General features: G+C 42.9%; 1 protein-coding gene and 1 long non-coding RNA gene across 2 annotated transcripts in view; one reads left to right on the top strand and one right to left on the bottom strand.

The window, feature by feature from the left end:
• Positions 1 to 20,997, bottom strand: part of DOCK3 (dedicator of cytokinesis 3) — a 377,696-nt gene that overhangs the window by 91,584 nt on the left and 265,115 nt on the right. Inside the window, 10 exon segments of the mRNA XM_068252991.1 lie at positions 832 to 892; positions 4,796 to 4,891; positions 5,929 to 5,955; positions 7,389 to 7,474; positions 8,134 to 8,282; positions 8,368 to 8,426; positions 10,211 to 10,311; positions 10,800 to 10,875; positions 15,223 to 15,317; positions 18,683 to 18,781. Of these exon segments, the coding sequence (XP_068109092.1) occupies positions 832 to 892; positions 4,796 to 4,891; positions 5,929 to 5,955; positions 7,389 to 7,474; positions 8,134 to 8,282; positions 8,368 to 8,426; positions 10,211 to 10,311; positions 10,800 to 10,875; positions 15,223 to 15,317; positions 18,683 to 18,781 (849 nt within the window).
• Positions 1 to 20,997, top strand: part of LOC137532473 (uncharacterized) — a 143,702-nt gene that overhangs the window by 79,599 nt on the left and 43,106 nt on the right. The window lies entirely within an intron of this gene.

Here is a 20,997-nt window from a genome sequence, read left to right on the forward strand (position 1 = left end):
TGAGCGCCTCCCTCTCTCCTTCCCTATGCAGAGTCCTGATAAGAGTGTAAATGAGAGGTTACTCACCCAGCTCTCGGCATTACACAAACCAGATCTCCCTTCAGTCAGGGGCACCTCTAGTGCTACTTAATATAGAGGGTACCTCTAAATATCTAATACTTGGGGGCACCTCTAGCTACTTAATATTGAGGGTACTTCTGGCTATCTAATACTAAGAGGCACCTGTAGCTACCTATTACAGGCAAAGGAAGTAAGGGAGAAGTGACAGCTGGGACAGACAGCACACTTGTGGTGGGGTTTGAAGGGTCATGTAGGGTAAAGTCTAGGGTGCCAGGACATTTATGCCTATAGGCTTCTGCGAGGTAAATCTGGGTGGGCCTGCCTGTATTGTTTTAATACTATGATGAGTAAAACTGAGAAATAATGATTTTTTCCCATTTTTCTTATTATTCCTGTTAAAATGCATTTGGCATAAAATAATTCTTAGCAACATACTGCACAAATAAAGTCAAATTGGTGTCGAAAAAAACAAGAGACGGATCATTTTGCTGTGATAAGTAGTGCCAAAGTTATTGGCAAATGAAAGGGAGGAGCGCTGAAAGGTGAAAATTGCTCTAGTCTACAAGGGTAAAAAACCCTCAGTGGTGAAGTCAGAAGTGGGTAAAAATTGTAAGTGCTACATTCACCATGGCAATTTAACAATTTCAATAGACTGTCTTAGGGATGCAACCATCATCCAGCAATGGAACAAGGCAGGGCTCCATTTTATCCACTCATTGTTACAGCAGAAGCCCAATTACACAAAATCGGTCGCACATCCATACTGCTCACCATAAGATTAACCGTACAGCCAACCTTCTTGTTCTCGGTCTCCTCTCCCTTCATGCAGTCCCTGTAACAAGAGATACTATCAGCAAAGTAGCCCTCCTCCACCCTGGCTACTTCTCCCAATATAACGGTAGCTGTCATTTCTTTGTGGTTGCTGAAAGTCACGTATAATCCACTTAGGATAAGGAAGTGGCCAGAAAAAATAAAACATCTTAAATTTATAATACGGTACCTGTGAAGGAAGGAAATTTACCTCTGTGAAAGACACCAGTGTGTAGGAATGTTGAAAGACTTTCAGTATCACAACGCCTTACGCCACGTCAAGGTTTGCTTGATCAGGTGGATGACAAAGTCGCAATAGATTGCCAGAATAGTTTGGAGCACTTGTAAAGGTATTTCAATTACTAATACATTGGTGCAGTGGCATAGCTAAGGAGCTGTGGGCCCCAATGCAAGTTTTACATTGGGGCCCCCCAAATATCCCCCACTCTATGTCCCCCCCCCTTCGCCCGCACACACACTCTATACATAACAATTGATATGACACACCAAAACCTGCCAACGGCAACCGCAGTGTCAGAGGTGCAAGAATGGAATGGGGAGCAGTTTGTTAATGATTACCACTATTCAAAGTATCTATAGGAGTCATTATTATGAGCACAGGACCAATAGAGAGCTAATACTGCAGTTGAGGGAGGGCCTTTCTGGCCCAAGGGTCCCGATGCGGTCGCCACCTCTGCAACCCCTATTGCTATGCCACTGCATTGGTGTCTTTTTCTGGAGGTAAGATCTATTCCTTTAAATGTTTTATACTTTTTAATATTTTTTTTTTTCTGTGTGCCTCTTTGTGTTGTATCTGTACAGAGATTCAACAAAGGTTCCGGTGCATCACATTACTTGTAGAGTTTAGGCCCCGTTGACAATGGTCAGTTGCAAAATGCACACATTCAAATGTGTGTGAGCTGCAATGGAGATTGGACATAAACTTTAACACAAAGCCTGTGTGCAGCGAGTTAGAGTAATGTGGCCCATAACTGTGAACAGGCCCATAGAATTGTATGGGCAGTAAGTTGACATGCAAATTTATTCTGCAACACAACTGACCACTGTGATCAAGGCCTTATACTTTTCAATATTTTTTTTCTGTGTGCCTCTTCGTGTTGTATCTATACACAGATTCCACAAAGGTTCAGGTGCATCACATTACTTGTAGAATTTAGGCCAGGTTCCCAGTGATCAGTTGCAGAATGCACCCGATAAAATGTGCTGTGAACTGCAATGGTAACATACAAAGAACAGTAGTTCCCTAAATAGACTGCACCACTCATATAAATCAATATATAATCATCTTTATTCACAAAATAGTATAAAAACACTTAAAAACAATACGGATAACCATGCATGGAAACAAACCAATACATATACATAATCAACAAATACATGTGTTTCTATTTTGTGAATAAAGATGATTATATATTGATTTATATGAGTGGTGTGGTCTATTTAGGGAACTATTGTTATTTGTATGTTTACATTTTGGATTATGAGTTCCTTTCTGCACACTCATTTTGGATTACCCAAATATTTTAGGGTGTGGTTGATGGTGCTTGCCCCTTGTGTGTTTTATTAAATGTGAACTACAATGGTGACTGGATATAGAGTTTAAAGAGAAACTCCAGTGAAAATAATGTAATAAAAAAAGTGCTTCATTTTTACAATAATTATGTATAAATGATTTAGTCAGTGTTTGCCCATTTTAAAATATTTTAAATCCCTGATTTATATTCTGGCATTTATCACATGCTGACATTTTTACTGCTGGCAAGTGATGTAGCTGCTGCTTGCTGTTTTGGCAGTTGGAAACAGCTGTAAACAGCTATTTCCCACAATGCAACAGGGTTCACAGACAGGAAACTGCCAAGAGTACATACTCAGAATTTCTTTGTGGGAGGGGTTTCACCACAATATCAGCCATACAGCACCCCCTGATGGCCTGTTTGTGAAAAGGAATAGATTTCTTGTGTAAAAGGGGGTATCAGCTACTGATTGGGAAAAAGTTCAATTCTTGGTCGGAATTTCTCTTTAATACAAAGCCTGCATGCAGCAAGTTAACATAACGTGATCTGTTACTGTGAGCAGTCCCACAGAATAGTATGGGCAGCGAGCTTATTTTTATTTATTTATTCTGCTACGCAACTGACCACTGTGAACAGGGCCTAAAACAAAATTTTCATTCCACTTCTTCTTTAAAAATAACAAGGATGCTTAGCCCACACAGATTTCAATTGCAATTGTGATTGTTTTCCCCGTCCCGACTCCTGGCTTGTGACCCCGATTCCGAATTGTCTGCAGCCTGGCCTTGACCATTTGCCTGTCTGACTACGAGTCCCACAATGTGGTGTCAATTGTTCTCCAATTCACTGTTATGCTGGATACACAACATGCAATTTTCCATCAGATAGATGGGTCAAAATATTTCTGACATGTCCAATCTGATTTCTGATCATTTTTGTATAGAAGTGATCAGACAATCGATCAGAAAAACGATTGGAAATCAGATCAAACCTGTTAGAAATAATCTATTCGATCCTTCTATCTGACAGGAAATTGCATGGTGTGTACCAGGCATTAGGGTTTCCTTGGAATGCAACCTGGTGGGCACTCGGCAGCAACGTTCATGGTCCCTAGCGGGGCGCTATGGTGAAGACCCGTGGTCACTAATGCTAGGTACACACCATGCAATTTTGTGTTAGATAGATGGTTCAATACTGTAGATAATTTCCGACATGTACAATCTTATTTTCAATTGTTTTCTGATCGATTTCTCATAGAAGTGAATGGAAATAGATAAGAAAAGATAACAGGATCGAATCGGAAATCGATCCAAAATCAATCGGACGGAAAATTGACCCAAAAAAACGCATCGTGTGTACCCAGAACTAGACTCTGCACTCCGGGAGACTCTAAACCTCAGTGCGGAGGTCAACAAAACTCCTGAAGTGGTCAAAACAGTTCCAACCCCCATCGACCATAAAGGACAGACCAAAGTCCCCCCCTCCCCAACATCTTTATGTACACACGAAACTATTATTTGGCAGATTTACCTTCCAGATCGATTTTTTCCAACATGTCCATGATCTGAATTACGATCGATTTTCTGATCAATTTTCATAAAAGTGATTAGAAATCGATTGAAAAATTGATCGTAATTCAGATCGGACATGTTGGAAATAATTGATATGGCAAATGAATCTGCCAGAAAATTGCATGGCATGTACCTAGCATTACAGCAGCTGCTTAAAATACGGATTCACTTTTTCTCTTGAGTTTTCTCCTCGAAGATAATTTACATATTCTCTTTAAAATAACTTTTAAGAATTTTACAATTAAAAAAGTTCAAAAAAGTCACTGAAAAGGTACTGTCAAAATTATTCAGAATATTTTCTTGCTTGCTGGTGGCTTATTTTAAACAGAAGGTGAAAAATGATCTCTTGGGTGAAAACTAAAGGTGGCCATACACTTATAGATTTGCAGCAGATTCGACCTTCAGATAGATTTCTGTCAGATGCCTGTCAAGTAGAATCTGACAGGAATCTGTCTGATGTGTGCCAAACACTAGGCACAGATTTTCAATAGATTTCAGAATTAAATCTATTGGAAATCAATCTAAATGCATTATTGGACCATTAGATCTAATGCAACTCTATGGGCAATCGATCTGCTGCCAGCAGAATTTAACTAGAGGAAGGGGACACTTGAGGGTGAATGGGAACAGATCCACCACTGCTATCCAGGAAGATAAAAGCTGCCAATAGGAAACGCCTCTCACCAGGCTTCACTTGTAACAGAAATAGGTCTACTGTCCAATATACTACAGCTAAATCAGCTGATGACAATGTCACTGGCTAAACAGGCATTTCTTCTCTGTCCCACCAACTCTCACATAAACAGTGTGGCGGTGTCATACCTGTAATCCAGCAGTCTCTCCATGAGGCGCGTCACTGAGGTGATAAATGAGGCTCCTGGTTCTCTCCACGTCTCCTGCTCGATCTTCTCCAGCAAACTGAGGAGAAACGTGACATTATTATCAATGAAGCCATCTGCAAAACTAGACAGAGTAGCTGCAAGACTAGACATATGGGGAGTGGAAGGGGTAAGTGAAGGACAGATAAAAACACAGAGAATGGGTGGACAGGCATGAGTAAGGTATAAAAGATACCTAGGAAAAAGAAAGGTGGGGGTAATGGAAAAGAAAGGGATGTGGAGAGGGTAGAGGATACAGCACAGAGACTGTGTGTGTATGGGGGGAGACAGAGGATGTGTGTGCGAGTAGCAGGAAAAAAGGGCGCAGGAGCCCTTATGGAAAAACTGGCGCCACCATAGGCGCCAATGATAAAAGTCGCATTTAGCGGCATTAGGGTAAATTTGGGAGCGTGGTGGCAGCCGTTAGCGGACCAATTTTACCATTTTTGCCACAAATCCCAGCTTCCACAAAATGCAGTGCCGCAATATACAGTAGGTATCTGCAAGCCATTTGTTTTCCCGCAAGCCTGTGTGAAAAAAATGTCCCCTCCAGGCGCCCAAATTTACCTTCATAGTTCGACTTTGCGGAAGAGGGGAAATTAGGGGGGGGAAGTGTTTGGGTTAGGCACCACCAGAGGGGGCCTTAGGGTTAGGCATCGGTAGAGAGAGGGTTCTGTGTGAGAGTAGGGTTAGGTTTAGCAATAGTAAAATATTGGTACACGGAATACCGATATTCTGCTATGAAAATTTTGTAGTAGAATATGGATAATAATTGAGCGAGATTCTGCTACCGGCAGACCCAGCGCCCTCTTTGCAGCACACCTTTTTTCCATGTATGCATGTGTGTCTGTGTGTATGGGTGGAGATGAGGCAGTTGGTAGAGTACTCAGGGTGAGAGGAAAGGATGAGGCGAGAGAGATGCAGCAGGTTGAAGATGTAGATGTGGCAGTAAAGAGAGAGAGGGAGAGAGAATAGAAGTTAGAGAGAGATGGAGAGGGAGACAGACTGATGAAATACTGCAACATGCATCATAAGCAATATGGAAGGCTTACAATGTGATACAGTGACCTATCTTACCTTGGGTAGGGACCAAACAGCTGTGAGCTGCTCCAGGCAGCGAGGTGGAGGCATAAATACAAACAGATCACAACCTGAAGACTTACATCCTCCTCTACACATATCTATTGTTATATACAGTTATATATTCTGCACGACATATTCTGGGCAGTTTCAACATTATTTTGATATTATTTGCACATCTTCTCCCCTTCGACCTGTACATTGCATGACAACTTTAGCGTAACCTTTATCCCCAAATACTTCTAATAACCAGTGCATATGACTGGTATAGGTGTGTCTAGGAAACTGAAAAATTTCCCATTCCTTTTATTTCCTATCTACCCCAGCCTGCTTGCACCCACTCAATACTACACTCTATCTGCAGGCACTCAATACTGCACTCTACTTGCAGGCACTCAGTACTGCACTCTACTTGCAGGCATTCAGTACTGCACTCTATCTGCACCCATTCAATACTGCACTCTATCTGCACCCACTCAATACTGCACTCTACTTGCAGGCACTCAGTACAGCACTCTACTTGCAGGCACTCAGTACTACACTCTATCTGCACCCACTCAATACTGCACTCTACTGGCAGGCACTCAGTACTGCATTCTACTTGCAGGCACTAAGTACTGCACTCCACTTGCAGGCACTCAGTACTGCACTCTACTTGCAGGCACTCAGTACTGCACTCTATCTGCACCCACTCAATACTGCACTCTATCTGCACCCACTCAATACTGCACTCTACTTGCAGACACTCAGTACTTCACTCTACTTGCAGGCACTCAGTACTGCACTCTACTTGCAGGCACTCAGTACTGCACTCTACTTGCAGGCACTCAGTACTGCACTCTACTTGCAGGCACTCAGTACTGCACTCTACTTGCAGGCACTCAGTACTGCACTCTACCTGCACCCACTCAATACTGCCCTCTACTTGCAGGCACTCAGTACTGCACTCTATCTGCACCCACGCAATACTGCACTCTACTTGCAGGCACTCAGTACTGCACTCTACTTGCAGGCACTCAGTACTACACTCTACTTGCAGGCACTCAGTACTACACTCTACTTGCAGGCACTCAGTACTGCACTCTACTTGCAGGCACTCAGTACTGCACTCTATCTGCAGGCACTCAATACTGCACTCTACTTGCAGGCACTCAGTACTGCACTCTATCTGCACCCACTCAATACTGCACTCTACTTGCAGGCACTCAGTACTGCACTCTATCTGCAGGCACTCAGTACCGCAATCTACTTGCAGGCACTCAGTACTGCACTCTATCTGCAGGCACTCAGTACTACACTCTACTTGCATGCAATCAGTATTGCACTCTACTTGCAGGCACACTAAAAGGTATTTATGGTGATTTTTTTTTTAACTAATGACATTTCGCACATTGATGGCCTTTATCTAGCCATAACATGCTTCTCTGTATCTCTAATAGAAAAAAATGTTGACTCACAGGAGGCTGAAAAGTTCCCGATAGTTTTCGTCTCCCTTTCCCTCCGACACTAATGTGTCCAGCTTATCAATCAGCTCAGCTTCCACCTGCCAAGACACAAGTGGCTGTGATGAGTTGGGATCAGCCTGGAGATTGGAAATGGAGACAGAGTTAAAACACGGAATTCCCAACTTGATAAGATATCTATGGGAGATGATTTATCAAGACAGCTGAAAAGCAAATCAGTTGGTCAAAACAACCAATCATGGTTTGACTGTTACATTAAAGAGGAACTTTAACCCAGGATTGAACTTCATTGCACTCAGTAGCCGATACCCCCCCTACCATAAGTAATATTTAGTGTGTGTGTGTGTGTGTGTGTGTGTGTGTGTGTGTGTGTGTGTGTGTGTGTGTGTGTGTGTATATATATACCTATTACATTGTTAGTGGGTGTGTTTATAGATAATGGCAGTTGGTGCTGTTTTTTTTTTTCAGGTCTGCCAGTAGTAAAGAGGATGACCTGCAGGTCTTACAGGATCAAATAACATAAACAAATTACATGACAAGTATGATATATCTTGTATGTCTTTTAACTTTTCAGTTTGCAATGCATTGGGCAATTTTTTCCCTTATTACAGTACTATCTTTCGGTAAAGTTCCTCTTTAAAGAAGGATTCCGTCTGGTTCCTCAGAGCAGCTGCAACTTTTTCTCCAGTCTTTCTTGCACTGGTCTTGACAAATATTATCCCGTGTTTGTGTCTCTTACCTGCTTGAAGTTACCATTTCGCCTCTGTTCACAATCCATCATGTCGTGGAAGATCGGAATCATGATATTTCGCACCTCTGGCTGTGGGACAAGAGAGACGCCCAAGAATGGGCCGATCATCCCGGGGATGAAATGATACTTGTGTTCCCCTACAAAGACAAAGGATGATGATGATGCACAGCAGAGAGGCACAGCAGGTTATTCAGACTTCACTACCAATTTTCTGACACTCACCCAGATTTTGCCACATGTTGAACAACTCATAGGTCATCATAACCCTCATGTCACCATACCTAAAAAAAGGGAACACTTATCAAATATATAGTGCCACTAGAGAGTGTAAAGCACAAGCAGCCATCAGAGGTGGTCAATGAGTTGCTGATACTTTATGCAAATGTATGCAGTCTGCAATTCAATCAAAAGCAGCAACTAATGATTCTGATTGGTCCAATGCCATGTGACATAAATCATTAGTTCACTGGAATAATGTGATCCAATCTCAAGCTTTTCTTTCCAAAATATAAATAAAATTAACAAATAAATATTGTAATTAGATCTCATTGATCCTCTCTAGTGGCCAAACTCTATGTAAGAGTGGGCTGATCTGGCAAACGATCAATTACACCACGATCAGCAAAGATGTGTTTGAAGATCCACTGGGGCACCAGCTTTGTTTCAATTGATAAATGTGTCTGTCTATAAAAATTATTCTCTTACCGAAAATTTCCAACAATAATAAGCTGAAACAAATTGATTGGTTGAGGCCCTAATTTTTAGTTGCTTTGCATCTGATCAGAGGTGCAACAACAGAGGAGCAGCCCAGAGCTTCAGATCAGGTGTTTTGTGGCTACACTTGTTATGGGTGGGAAGATCATTATGGCCACACTTGTCTTATGGTCCTTGCAAGATAGTCTCTCAGACTGTGAGGGTAACCAGGGGAAGGCAAGGGAAGGGGTTTGAACATTGGGGGGCCCCATGATTTGTAGTTACACCCCTATATCTGATGCAAAGTGTTTATCAAACATACTATTGTAGTGGGATATCAACCTATTTTCCTTCTAGAGTCTCACCTAAAGTAATATCGTACAAAAAATAGGGATTTTAGGGAGCCTCTTACTCATAAAAAACACTTCATTAATACAGCACACACAGATGAAAAATCCCTGTAACCCTCCCAGCAAGCAGAATATATGCCTCAAAACACCCCTCTTTAGATGCGTGGCTGTTGCTGCCATTCGCATACCCAACCATGCATAGATTGCTCTCCGGCTTGCGCCGGGACTCACGCGTCCAGATATGTGGCGGTTGGCTTGTAGGGAGGGTACTGTCGGTGCTGTACAGCTAGCAAACCGAGTTCCCAGCGTGCTCTTGGCGAAAGCACTCTCGTGCACTTGGAAGCGCCGCGTTGCGGTCCTTGCTCGGTCGGGGAGCGGGTGGAGGCAAGTTGTAGAGGCCAGTGGAGACAGCTGATCACATCACTTCAGCCCACGTGCTTGAGGACCTTTATGCCATCACTTGTGCATTGTATTGAGCTCAATAAACGCAACCAAAAGGGGGCCCTGAAGATAACCTTTCTGTTATGGACATTAGGAGTGCACTCCTTCAGCTCAGGGTTATAGCTCAGCTATGTTACACAGCCAATCATGCTTTTAATGGGAGGGTTACAGGGATTTTTCATCTGTGTGTGCTGTATTAATAAAGTGTTTTTTATGAGTAAGAGGCTCCCTAAAATCCCTATTTTTTGTAAAGTGTTTATCAAACCAGAAATCACAGGTAGTATAAGTGTGAAATCACCCTTAGGCCTCTCGCACAATACATGCGATTCCGATTTTTATACAATCCGATTTTTGATTCCGATTAAAAAACGTATCAGCATGCAGTACTTTTTTTTTTAATCGGAATCAAAATTCGGATCGTATAAAAAATAGGAATCGCATGAAGTGTGCAAGAGGCCTTAGCCAAAATCTAAGGGAGTTCATAATGAACCCAAAGTAATGCTAAATGGGTTGTTTAAAAACTACATTTTCTGCTCGGGGTGCTTCTATGAATTTTCAGGCCCAAATTCCGATTTACTTACTTGTCGAGTATCCGCCTCCTCTTTCCAGCAGCAAAGTTCTCCAGCTGCAGACTGGGCTGGTTGATGAAGAGAACAGCCAGACTGAAATATGAATTCCACACCTGTCGGGGAGCAGAGACAGCATTGTAACATGGCAACCAGGACATAATAATGTACAATGTAACAAACATCATAACACAGAATAATACTGCAACATCCCATAATACTTCCTGTTTTACTTCTCAACACAACACAGGTTCAAAATTATAGGGGAACTGAAGTAAGATGTACATGGAGGCTGACATATTTATTTCCTTTTACTCAATACCAGTTGCCTGGCAGCCCTGCTGGTCGATTTCTCTGCAGTAGTATCTGAATAGCACCAGAAACAAGCATGCAGCTAGTCTTGTCAGATCTGACTTTAAAGTCTGAAACACCTGATCTGCTGCATGCTTGTTCAGGGGCTATGGCTAATAGTATTAGAGGCAGAGGATCAGCAGGGCTGCCAGGCAACTGGTATTGCTTAAAAGGAAATAAACAGGGCAGCCTCCATATACCTCTCTCTTCAGTTCCCCTTTAAGGGCATTTTCTTTAGTACTAGTGTTCTTACCTTAAAGTCAAAATCTCCTTCACAGAAGTTCTTGTGCACAGCTGGACAGACATACTGAACGGTTGTCACAATGGTGCTGAGAAAGAAAAGAAGAGTTATGTACAGAGGGCGATGGCAGACATATTAAGGGCTATGGAGTCAGCTGACATCCATTAAACAAATGAAACTGGGATGCTGGCTGGTCAATGTGTCGCACATGATGCATCATATATTAGCCATTATTTGACTGCTACTGCTGCTTGCTAGGCACTACCATAAAGGCGTGTACAACGTGGGTGTAAAGGTAGAGGTAAAGGTATCTTATTTAAATAAACTTAGGTTCTTATTTAAGGGCACCTGAAGTGAGAGGGATAAGGAGGCTGCCATATTTATTTCCTTTTAAACAATACCAGATGCCTGGCACCCCTGCTGATCTATTTGGCTGCAGCAGTGTCTGAATCACACCAGTAACAAACACACAACAATAATGTAAGAAACATCTGATCTGCATGCTTGTTCAGGTTCTATGGCTTAAAGTATTAGAAGCAGAGGATCAGAAGGACAGCCAGGCAACTGGTATTGCTTAAATGGAAATAAATATGGCAGCCTCAATTCCCCTCTTGCTTCAGTTGTCCTTTAAATAGGCATATCCAAATACCAACCTACCAGCAATCTCTGCTCTACTAACAATATTCTGTTTTCCTTTCTGGTCGCCTCATCTTACTCTCGCTTATAAGATTTTTCTCGATCCTCGCCCTTTATCTGGAACTCCCTCCCCCCATATTTCCAACCCTCACCCACACTTATCCTTTTTAGGCGCAACCTAGAAACGTACCCCTTCACGCAAGTATAATCTCTCACTTTGGCCATTGACCACCATTTTACCATCTCATACACAGCTTCCCTACCTATTGTCCTATACCTTTACCCATTAGAATGTAAGGCCAATTGGCCAGGAGTCTCTTTCCACTTTGTCTCTAATGTGCACACATATATTCCACCACTATGTAAAACCTGCAGTTGATGTGTTCACTGCATCAGCTGTAACTGGCCATTGTCTTGTATTGTTAATTGTTGTAATGTTCATATTGTATTGTTATACCTTATATTCTGTTGTACAGCACCACAGAAGATGCTGGTGCTGTAGAAATGAGTAATGATAATAATAAGTATCCTCACACATCTGCCAAGCACTTGTTAGGAAACCATGCCTGATGGGTATTGTTATTTATCACAACAGGAGCCAATATCTTACTTCTGCTTGTCCTAGCCCTTTCTCTCTCCATAGAGCAGAACACACTAATTGACCAAAAGCCGAATGTCAATCACTCTAAAGGTGGCCACACACGATACAATAAAAAGATCCGATTTTACGGCAATTCGATAAAAAACGATCGGAACTCCGAAAAAAATGAAAGCTTTTTTTTTTCATTCAACTGAAAAATCCGATCGGATTTCCCGTTTTTTTCAATTTTTATCTATCCGGAATGCCAGATATTTTTTTTCAATTTCTCTAAAGATTGTATGGTGTGTGTTAGATTGTCAATTTATTAATATACACACCCTAGCAATTTTCTCAGAGTTTCCAATCATTTTTATCATAACTGGGGAAAAATTGAACATACGTGTGTGGTACATTGGTCATATTTTTTGAAATGTTACAATCAGTCAGAAAAATTGATTGCAATTCTTAAATTGAACAGATATTTAAAAAATTGTATGTTGTGTGGCCACCTTCATACTGCTGACCAAAATGATTTGTATAGATGGTTATGGGCGTCAGAGGTTGAAACTGTCTGCGGGACTTCTGCAACCATCTCCACTATGCTACCATAACTAACAGGAGACGGTAGGCAGGGCAAGGTTTTGATGTTGTCTCACTCAAAGGACCACTATTGTGAAAAAGGTAGGCAGTTAAAATCTGACAGAACCGACAGGTTTTGGGTTAGTCTATTTCCTCATGGGGGATTCTCAGGGTTGTCTTTGTTTTCAACAGCATTTCCTGAACAGCAGTTTAACTGCCAAAATAGTAAGATACCAGCCAGCCTCCCTGCTCACTTGCACACTATTTTGTCAGTTAGACTTTGCAACTGCTGATCAGGAAATGCTGTTGAAAACAAAGAAAACCCCGAGAATCCCCCATGAGGAGATGGACTGGCCCAAAATCTGTCATTTCTGTCAGATTTTACCTGCCTACTTTTTCACGATAGTGGTCCTTTAATATTGGTGGAGTGATGTCTGAAGCCCCACCCCCAGCCTGCATCAGCCATCTGTTATCCTGGCACAGAGGATCTCCATGGCAGAGCCCAGCAGGGGAGCAGTTGGCTGTTGTCTCTGATCTTTGGATACCTGATATTAAGGTATATTTGCATATATAATAGTCTCAAAGGGCCGTATGGATGTCATCTTATGTATTAAGTTAACGCATCCCTTAATGCAAAACTAAAAGTTTCCCTATAAACCAGCACTGCAACTTAATTAATTTCAGTGGTCCATGGGGTAACCAATGTACCAGTGTAATTAAATGGGAATTTCATCAAGACACTGAAAAAAAAAAAAGGTCTTCTTTTTCTGTTTGTTTGAGAATCTCACTAGCTTGATGCAGTCAAAACGCAGAAATAAATTAGGGTACAAATATCACTTCTCTATGGAAATACAATTTGTACAAAACCTTTTTGGGAATTATCCATACGTACATAAACACATAAGATAGTTATTTGATTTAAATAGAACGCTAGATACCTGGTGAACTTAAAAATGCCACAACATATGTGAGACGAGCTCTCTGTGATGGCAAAGGTCAATGCCGCAGCCTGGTTTCAAATAATAACTGTAGATTTGGTATGACTAGTGCCTGGTATGTTCAACCGAGCTAAAGAAAGACCTACTGTCGAGGCTGCCTTCATGGCCTGTGTCAAAAGACATGTGATTTCCTACTGTCCAAACCTGTTCTGTTTTTTTAGAGGTACACTTGATAGCGAACCCCACCCACCAGGCACACGGTCATTAAATGGTCTGAGGAAGCGGGATAAACCCATGAAACGCATTGTCCTTTTTATGCTAATAAAATTGAAGTTGTCCAGCAAAGGTACTGGTTTTGTCTTTGCCTGGGAGATTTTTCCTGGGTGTTGTGAATTAATTTACACTAATATTATGAGTGAAAGAATGGCATACGATGAGTGTAGCTAAATTTAAGGATGTCATGCTTTGTATATGCATTTCCTGATTGATGGTTTCCTTATGGGTCTGGCACTTGGAGAGATGTATCTCTGTTATAGTTTGTTTTGTTTTTTGTACTGTATATACTCGTGTATAAGCCTTATTTTTCAGCATAAAAAATGTGCTGAAAAGTTACCCCCTCGGTTTATATGCGAGTCAGTGGAGCAGGCCGGAAGGAGGAGAAGGTTTTGTTACTGGCTTTGGAGCTTAAGGATTGTGCACTAGTGATCCTGCTCTTTCCAGCTTGTACCCTGCTGTGTCAGTGCCCCCCATCCCCTGCAACATGGAGTGCAGAATATGCTGCTCAAGACTACCTGTGTCCCCGGCTTGCGGAGCGGAGCATGCAAGCAACGTGTCAGCGGTGCAATGATCGGGGATTCTTCCTATGTGGCAATCGCTGTGTCTCATATCTATGATGCCATCTAGTGGCTTCTTGAGACACAGCTGTTTGATCCTGGGGCACATCAGGCTATGTGGAGAGGGGTTGACTTGTACTGGAGGAACATCTGGCTAATGTGGAGGGGACTATACTGGGGTGGGGGCTTATATGTGAGTCAATCACTGTTTTCTAGTTTCTGAGGGAAAAGTGGGTACCTCGGCTTATACATGGGTCGGCTTTTATGCAAGTATATACGGTACTTTTATATTTGAAAAATTTCATAAAAATATTTATTACAAAAAAAAAAGAGAGGTTTTTTTTTGTACCAGAGAGGTAAGCCAACAGTTCCTCTTTTTTAAACTGATCTTGTTTTATTTATTTTGGGCACCTCCACCATATGTCACGTGCCTACAGGCGTCTGATGATGGAAAGGCAGCTCAATCCCCTCCCCAAGTGCCTCTTACTTGCCTTACCTATCCAGAGTCCCAAGCAGAGTGCAAATGAGAGGTTTTTCATCTTGGCATTCCACTAACCAGATCACCCAGGGGCTCCTCTAGCTACCTAATACTTGGGGGCACCACTAGCTACTTAATATTAAGGATAGCTCTGGCTACCTAATACTAAGGGGCACCTGAAGCAACCTATGACTGGCAAGGGAACTAAGGAAAAAGTGACAGCTTGGCAGTTTGTTTGCAGTTTGTCGGTGCCAGGACATTTGTGCCTATAGGCTCTTGTGATGTAAATCCAGGCCTGGGTGCAAGACAGTCCTTGCCTTGTTTCTGCACCCATTCCCCTCCTGCATCACCACTATGAGGTATTCCCATTTGTATCCTGGAGATCTCTTACTTGCTGGCCAGTAGCCTCATGACTGTCCAGTCTGGCGGAAAGACGCTCAGCTTCAGCAGGTTCCTGAAGACACAGAAAATCTTCAGCAGGAATTCCTATGCACAAAAAAGACAGCAATTTAAGTACTGATACTTCCCTCTTTATTTGCTCTGCTTGCCTCAGCTTGGAGCACAGGTGTACTGACAGGAAATTGAATTAGGTGTGGCTGCTCACGGGCTTTAAACAGACATTTGGGATTCTCATATACTTTTAGCTGTGAACAATCCTCCCAGCATGAATGAAACACGCACTGCAGGGGGAAATGGGGATGCAAAAATGAAATTCTGGCGCAATTCTGTCCACTGAACAGTAGGATGCATCAAGGAAGCATAGTCTGGCTTGTCTATAAGATAATATTTGCTGCAAATGACCTGGAAGGTTAATTTCAATTATGTTAGATGAAAAGAAGGTCTGTGTATCGATGACTACCGGTTCCCCGGAAATTAAGACATCCCCAAAAGTAAGCCCTAGTGGTGGTAGTAAGGGGGAAAAGTATGGCAACTTCATTTTATTACTGGAGCCGATGGTCTTGCAGGAGGGACCATGGCTCCGTTATTGCTGCTACTCAGCAAGTGCAATGATTGGCTCAATAACGAAGCCATGGTCCCGCCTGCGAGACCATCACCTCCAGTAGAAACACAAGTTGCCATACTTCTTCCCCATATCCTGAAGCTTGAGGACACAGCGGCATGGAGCTGGGGGTAAGAGGAGGATGCTGGGGGCCATGGAGGATATAGGGGACACAGGACACAGCAGGACAGGGGAAAGAGGAGGACACGGGGATAGAGGGGGACACCAGGAGGACACTAAAGATACAAGGTGTACACAGGGGCAAGATGTGGATCCAGCAGAGAAAGAGGCAGCACAGTGGGGAAGGCAGGAGGACACACAGCACTTGTGTGTTAATAGAAATATAAGACAACCCCTGAAAATAAGCCCTAGCTCAACCTTTGCAGCAAAAAATAATATAAGACAATGGGCTTGATTCACTAAGACAAATAGCATGCCTTATCAGAGTTAACATGCCTTATCAGAGTTCCCATGTCTTCTCAGAGTTGAAACACCTTAACAGAGTTAACACGCCTTATCAGAGTAGCATAGTTAGCTCTACGAATGCATGCCTGTTAATTAGCAATGACGAGAGCTCCACTCATCCTGCCCTGAGCCCCTGCGGGTCCAATCACTTTAAAGGACATTATCCTTGCACTTTGATTGGCCCAATAGGTTGCTTGTCAAGTTTCCTGTCAAGTGACAGGCAGCCTATTGGGCCAATCAAAGTGCGGGGATAATGTCCTTTAAAGTGATTGGACTCGCAGGGGCTCAGGTCAGGATGAGTGGAGCTCTCGTCATTGCCAATTAGCAGGCATACGTTTGTAGCGCTCGCTATGCTACTATGATAAGGCATGTTAACTCAGATAAGGTGTGTTAATTCTGATAAGGCATGCTATTTGTTTTAGTGAATCAAGCCTAATGTCTTTTTTGGGGGGGGGGGGGGGGGGACATGGGTATAAACAGTATTTTCTCATAAAGGTGGAGTTAGACTTTAATGTAAACAAGTTTCAGTTTGTTAGCATGAACGGCGACATGGAGGTGTCTAGATGCCGAACCCACACAATTCCAGGGTTGCAAAAACCAATCTACTATAGACAGTTACACCTAAACAGATTCCCTCACACCTCTGAGCATTGCGATAGGTCTATCACTATGATGGGCAATACTGAAGCTTGGGAAGTGTGAGAATCCACCATCAATTTGGTTTAGTTAAATCTTAAATTTTCCCATACACTTACTATTGATATTCCAGATACATTTTACAGCAGATTCGATCACTCTGATCAAATTTGCCAGATATCTATTGCCCAAATGTGTCCGATGTTGACCTAAAATCAATCAAACCTATTGATTGGACAGGATGGAACATTTCCATTGATCAGGGGCAGGGCAGGAGCAGTGATCGCTTGATGGGCATTGACATGGTACTGCACTGAATAGTGTAACATTGCAATTCAATCATTTTCAATAGATTTTCCTGATGAAATCTATTGAAAAGCAATGTTCTGTGTGTGGTAGAAATCAGTCTCTAATCAGATTCAGAACAGAAAGGGATTGTTTGTTTTGCCACACCAGCTGGTAATCTATGTGTGTATGGCTAGCTTTACTGACATTCAGAGGCATTGTACAGAGCTCACAGAGCAAGTGGCTTTTACATACTGAGTAAGATCATACAGCTTTTTAGAAGCATCTGATTTGACCATATGACCAAGTAGTATGAAACTCAGCAATTCTTCTTTGCTTTAAAAGATTATTTTCAGCATAAAATCTACTACCACAAAAAAAAATTGTAGCAAAACAGCATTCAAGCAGTTAAACACAGCACTTTCTTCTTCAGTGGACAGATTGCTGCTGCTTCTGAAGAGGTGATAACATTATCACTGGTGTAACAATAGGGCCTGCAGCCCCCCCCCCCCTGGGGCCTGCTCGGGGCCGTTTTGTGGGGGTTGGAGGGGTCGCAGCTTGAGGGGAAAGCCATGGCCACATTCGGCGGGGAGGGGAGACGTTTCCCCCCCCCCTCCCTCACCTCGGGGCTCTCCCCTCTGCGCTCAGAAATTCTGCAGAGGGGCCACTAGTTACGCCCCAGAACATTATATTTTGTTTAAATTCCTTTGCTACAATTAGTATCCATTTCTGTGCAGAAAATGAGCTCTCCCTGCTGTAGAAGCAGAGAGCTGAGAAGTGATCACTAGATTAATTTTTAGATATAAATACAGCAGCTGTGCAATCAAATGCAATGGCAGCGTTCAGAGCAGATAAACTGTACTTTAGGAACTTGTAATTTGTAAACTGACAAAGGGTGCAGCCTATTAGGCCAATCAAAGCACGGGAATCATGTCCTTTAAAGTGACTGGACCCGAAGGGGCAAAGGGCGGGAAAAGTGGGGCCCCCATTATTGGCACAAAGTGGGTGTAAAGTTACTAGCACTCGCTATGCTGCTCTACAGCGGCATAGCGAGCGTTCCTGTCACTGAGGTTAATTACGCACTACGCGGCCACTAGCAAACTAAGGCACGCTGATGAAATAGCGTGAGTAACAGGAGATTACTTGCGCTATTTCTGTCAGTGAATCAACCCCAATTATACTTGAGCACAAAAGCAAATATGGTAACTGTGTGGGCAATACAAGGTAGTAATACACATTTTTATTGAATGTTATGTCAGAGTTTTATCCCACTGAGCAGTGACTTAAATTAAAAGATTTTACTTACCTGGGGCTTCCTCCAGCCCACCGGAGGAGCCAGGAGAACGCTGGGGAACCGTGCAGCCTACGGTGGGCTGGAGGAAACCCCAGGTAAGTGAAATCTTTTAATTTAAGTCACTGCTCAGGGTCCCTTTAAGCCCAGACAATAAAAAATGCACCCCCTTACCTTTAGCTCCTCTTTGCTTTGGAAGTTGTGCAGCAGGTGTTGGTAATGCGTATCTGACATCAGGCGCAGCAGAGACAGGAGGCAGGAGACATACTCCCCCTACAGGCGGTAAAGAGTCAGCACATGTATTAGTGAGCGCTATACTGTATATACAGAATATAGTGAGGAGGAAGTGGAGGAATGTAAATGAAACAGAATAAAATAGTTCACAAAACATATTTCCCACAAACTCTTATTGAAAATTACATGTTAAGTGTTTCCTTTTGAATGGAAGTTTTGGTAGTTTCAGGAATGAATCTCCAAATTGTTTTTAGAGTTATTATTTTATGACTGAAAACAGTTTGCTCTTAAAGGACAATTGAAGTGAGAGGTATATGGAGGCTGACATATTTATTTCCTTTTAAGCAATACCAGTTGCCTGGCTGCCCTGCCGGTCTATTTGGCTGCAGCAGTGTCTAAATCACACCAGAATCAAGCATGGAGCTAATCTTGACAGATTTGAGAAAAATACTTGTTTTTAGCCATAGACCCTGAACAAGCATGCAGCAGCTCAGGTGTTTCTGATATTATTGTCACCCTGGAGGAACTTTTTCACCCTGGAGGAACCCTTCAAATATTCTTCGGATCTCAGGGAACCCCTGCATTGGGGAGTGGGGTTTATTTTACAGGAGGAACGGTCTTTAAAAAAAATGCAGCCAAAAACATTGTTTAACTGTAACATAATAATAATAATAATCTGAACATTTGTATAGCGCTTTTCTCCTGTCGGACTCAAAGCGCTCAAGAGCTGCAGCCACTGGGACGCGCTCAGGAGGCCACCCTGCAGTGTTAGGGAGTCTTGCCTTAAACTCCTTACTGAATAGGTACTTGACCTAGCCAGGATTTGAACCCTGGTCTCCCATGTCAAAGGCAGAGCCCTTAACCAGTACACTATCCAGCCATCATCCTTGTTTAGCTCCCAATCTGTGTCCCTCCTCTGTAGAACTCCCTATAATAGTAGCCAGTGTTAGTGTTTCTAATAATAGCTCCCACAATTATAGTGCTCCCCTATTGTTAGCGAGGCTCTTTATTATACTTCCTCACTAACATACTGTTTTCCATTACTGTGCTCCTGATTATATTGATCCCAAGGAGCCAAGGTATTTGTCTTTGCTGCTATCTGCCTTGATAAAGGGGACCCTGAGTGGCCCCGAAACGATCGTCGGCCTATGCAGGTCAGACTATGTATTTACACACATGTGATGGGACAATAAATTGATGGAAATTGCTCCGTGAAGTCTGTGTGCGGACTCCTTCATGACTACTGTGACTTATGGCCTTGGGGCCCGGCACCAGCATACCCTCTGACGTGAGTGCGGTCCTTGGATTGAATTGACAAGGAGCCAAGGAGGTACTTTTTCACTTCACGAACTGACAAGGTCGGATTTTTACTTTTTGTGCCACTAGGCGAAGTATGTTGTGGCTCTGCTATCATGTAAAGCAGCCCCTCCCATTCCATGTACCGCCCCCTCTTCCATGTGTATCATCCATGTACTGCAGTCCCTCTGCTTCATGAGCAGCTACTGTGGGCATCAATTTCCCTTTTTCATGTGTTGCCTCCCATTAATATTTTCAGCCTCCTCTTTCATACGTAACAACCTCTCTTTCATATCCAGGTGGCCCCTTAGGCTGCAGATGCCCAAGGCCTGGGCCTTTGTGGCCTTTCCTGAAATCCTGCAAATTGAGGCCAATCTCATTGATTGAAAAAATTCCAAAGAACCCCTGAAATGTCCTCAGGGAGCCTGGTTGAGAAAGCCTAGTGTAGGGATTGTAATGGTGATTTACAGCACACACAGAAAGCTCTATCCACTCGGCAATATCAAACGAGAGTCCTGCAGCCACAGATGCATATAAAAGTTGCAGTTTTTACCACCTCTACTGCCCAGATCACATAGCGGACTTAACCAGACAAGCCTGTGGAGCCGTCTACCTGATATATATACATGGTTCCTATTCCATCCACCTGTAATCTAAGACCTAGAAGCAGCTTCACTTTTGCCCTGTACACAGCAGAGGATCCAGAGGCTTCCCTCTCCTTAGGTAAGTACAGTATGTGTTTCTGAGCCTAGGCATAAGCTTAGGTTCTCTTTAAATAGGTTCACCATGAATATAAATGCAACCTCTGTACCTCGTTATAGCAGAATGGTTCATAAATACAACTTATTCCTAATGCCGTTAGCAGTCTGATCATTACACAGCGTCCCATATCCTCAGCCCCGCTGTGCCGGTTCCGTGACCTCTGCTACCTAGTGTGGCGGAGTGTGAGGGGTGATGGG

This window comes from Hyperolius riggenbachi, chromosome 9 (assembly GCF_040937935.1).
Source record: "Hyperolius riggenbachi isolate aHypRig1 chromosome 9, aHypRig1.pri, whole genome shotgun sequence".
Lineage (NCBI taxonomy): Eukaryota > Metazoa > Chordata > Amphibia > Anura > Hyperoliidae > Hyperolius > Hyperolius riggenbachi.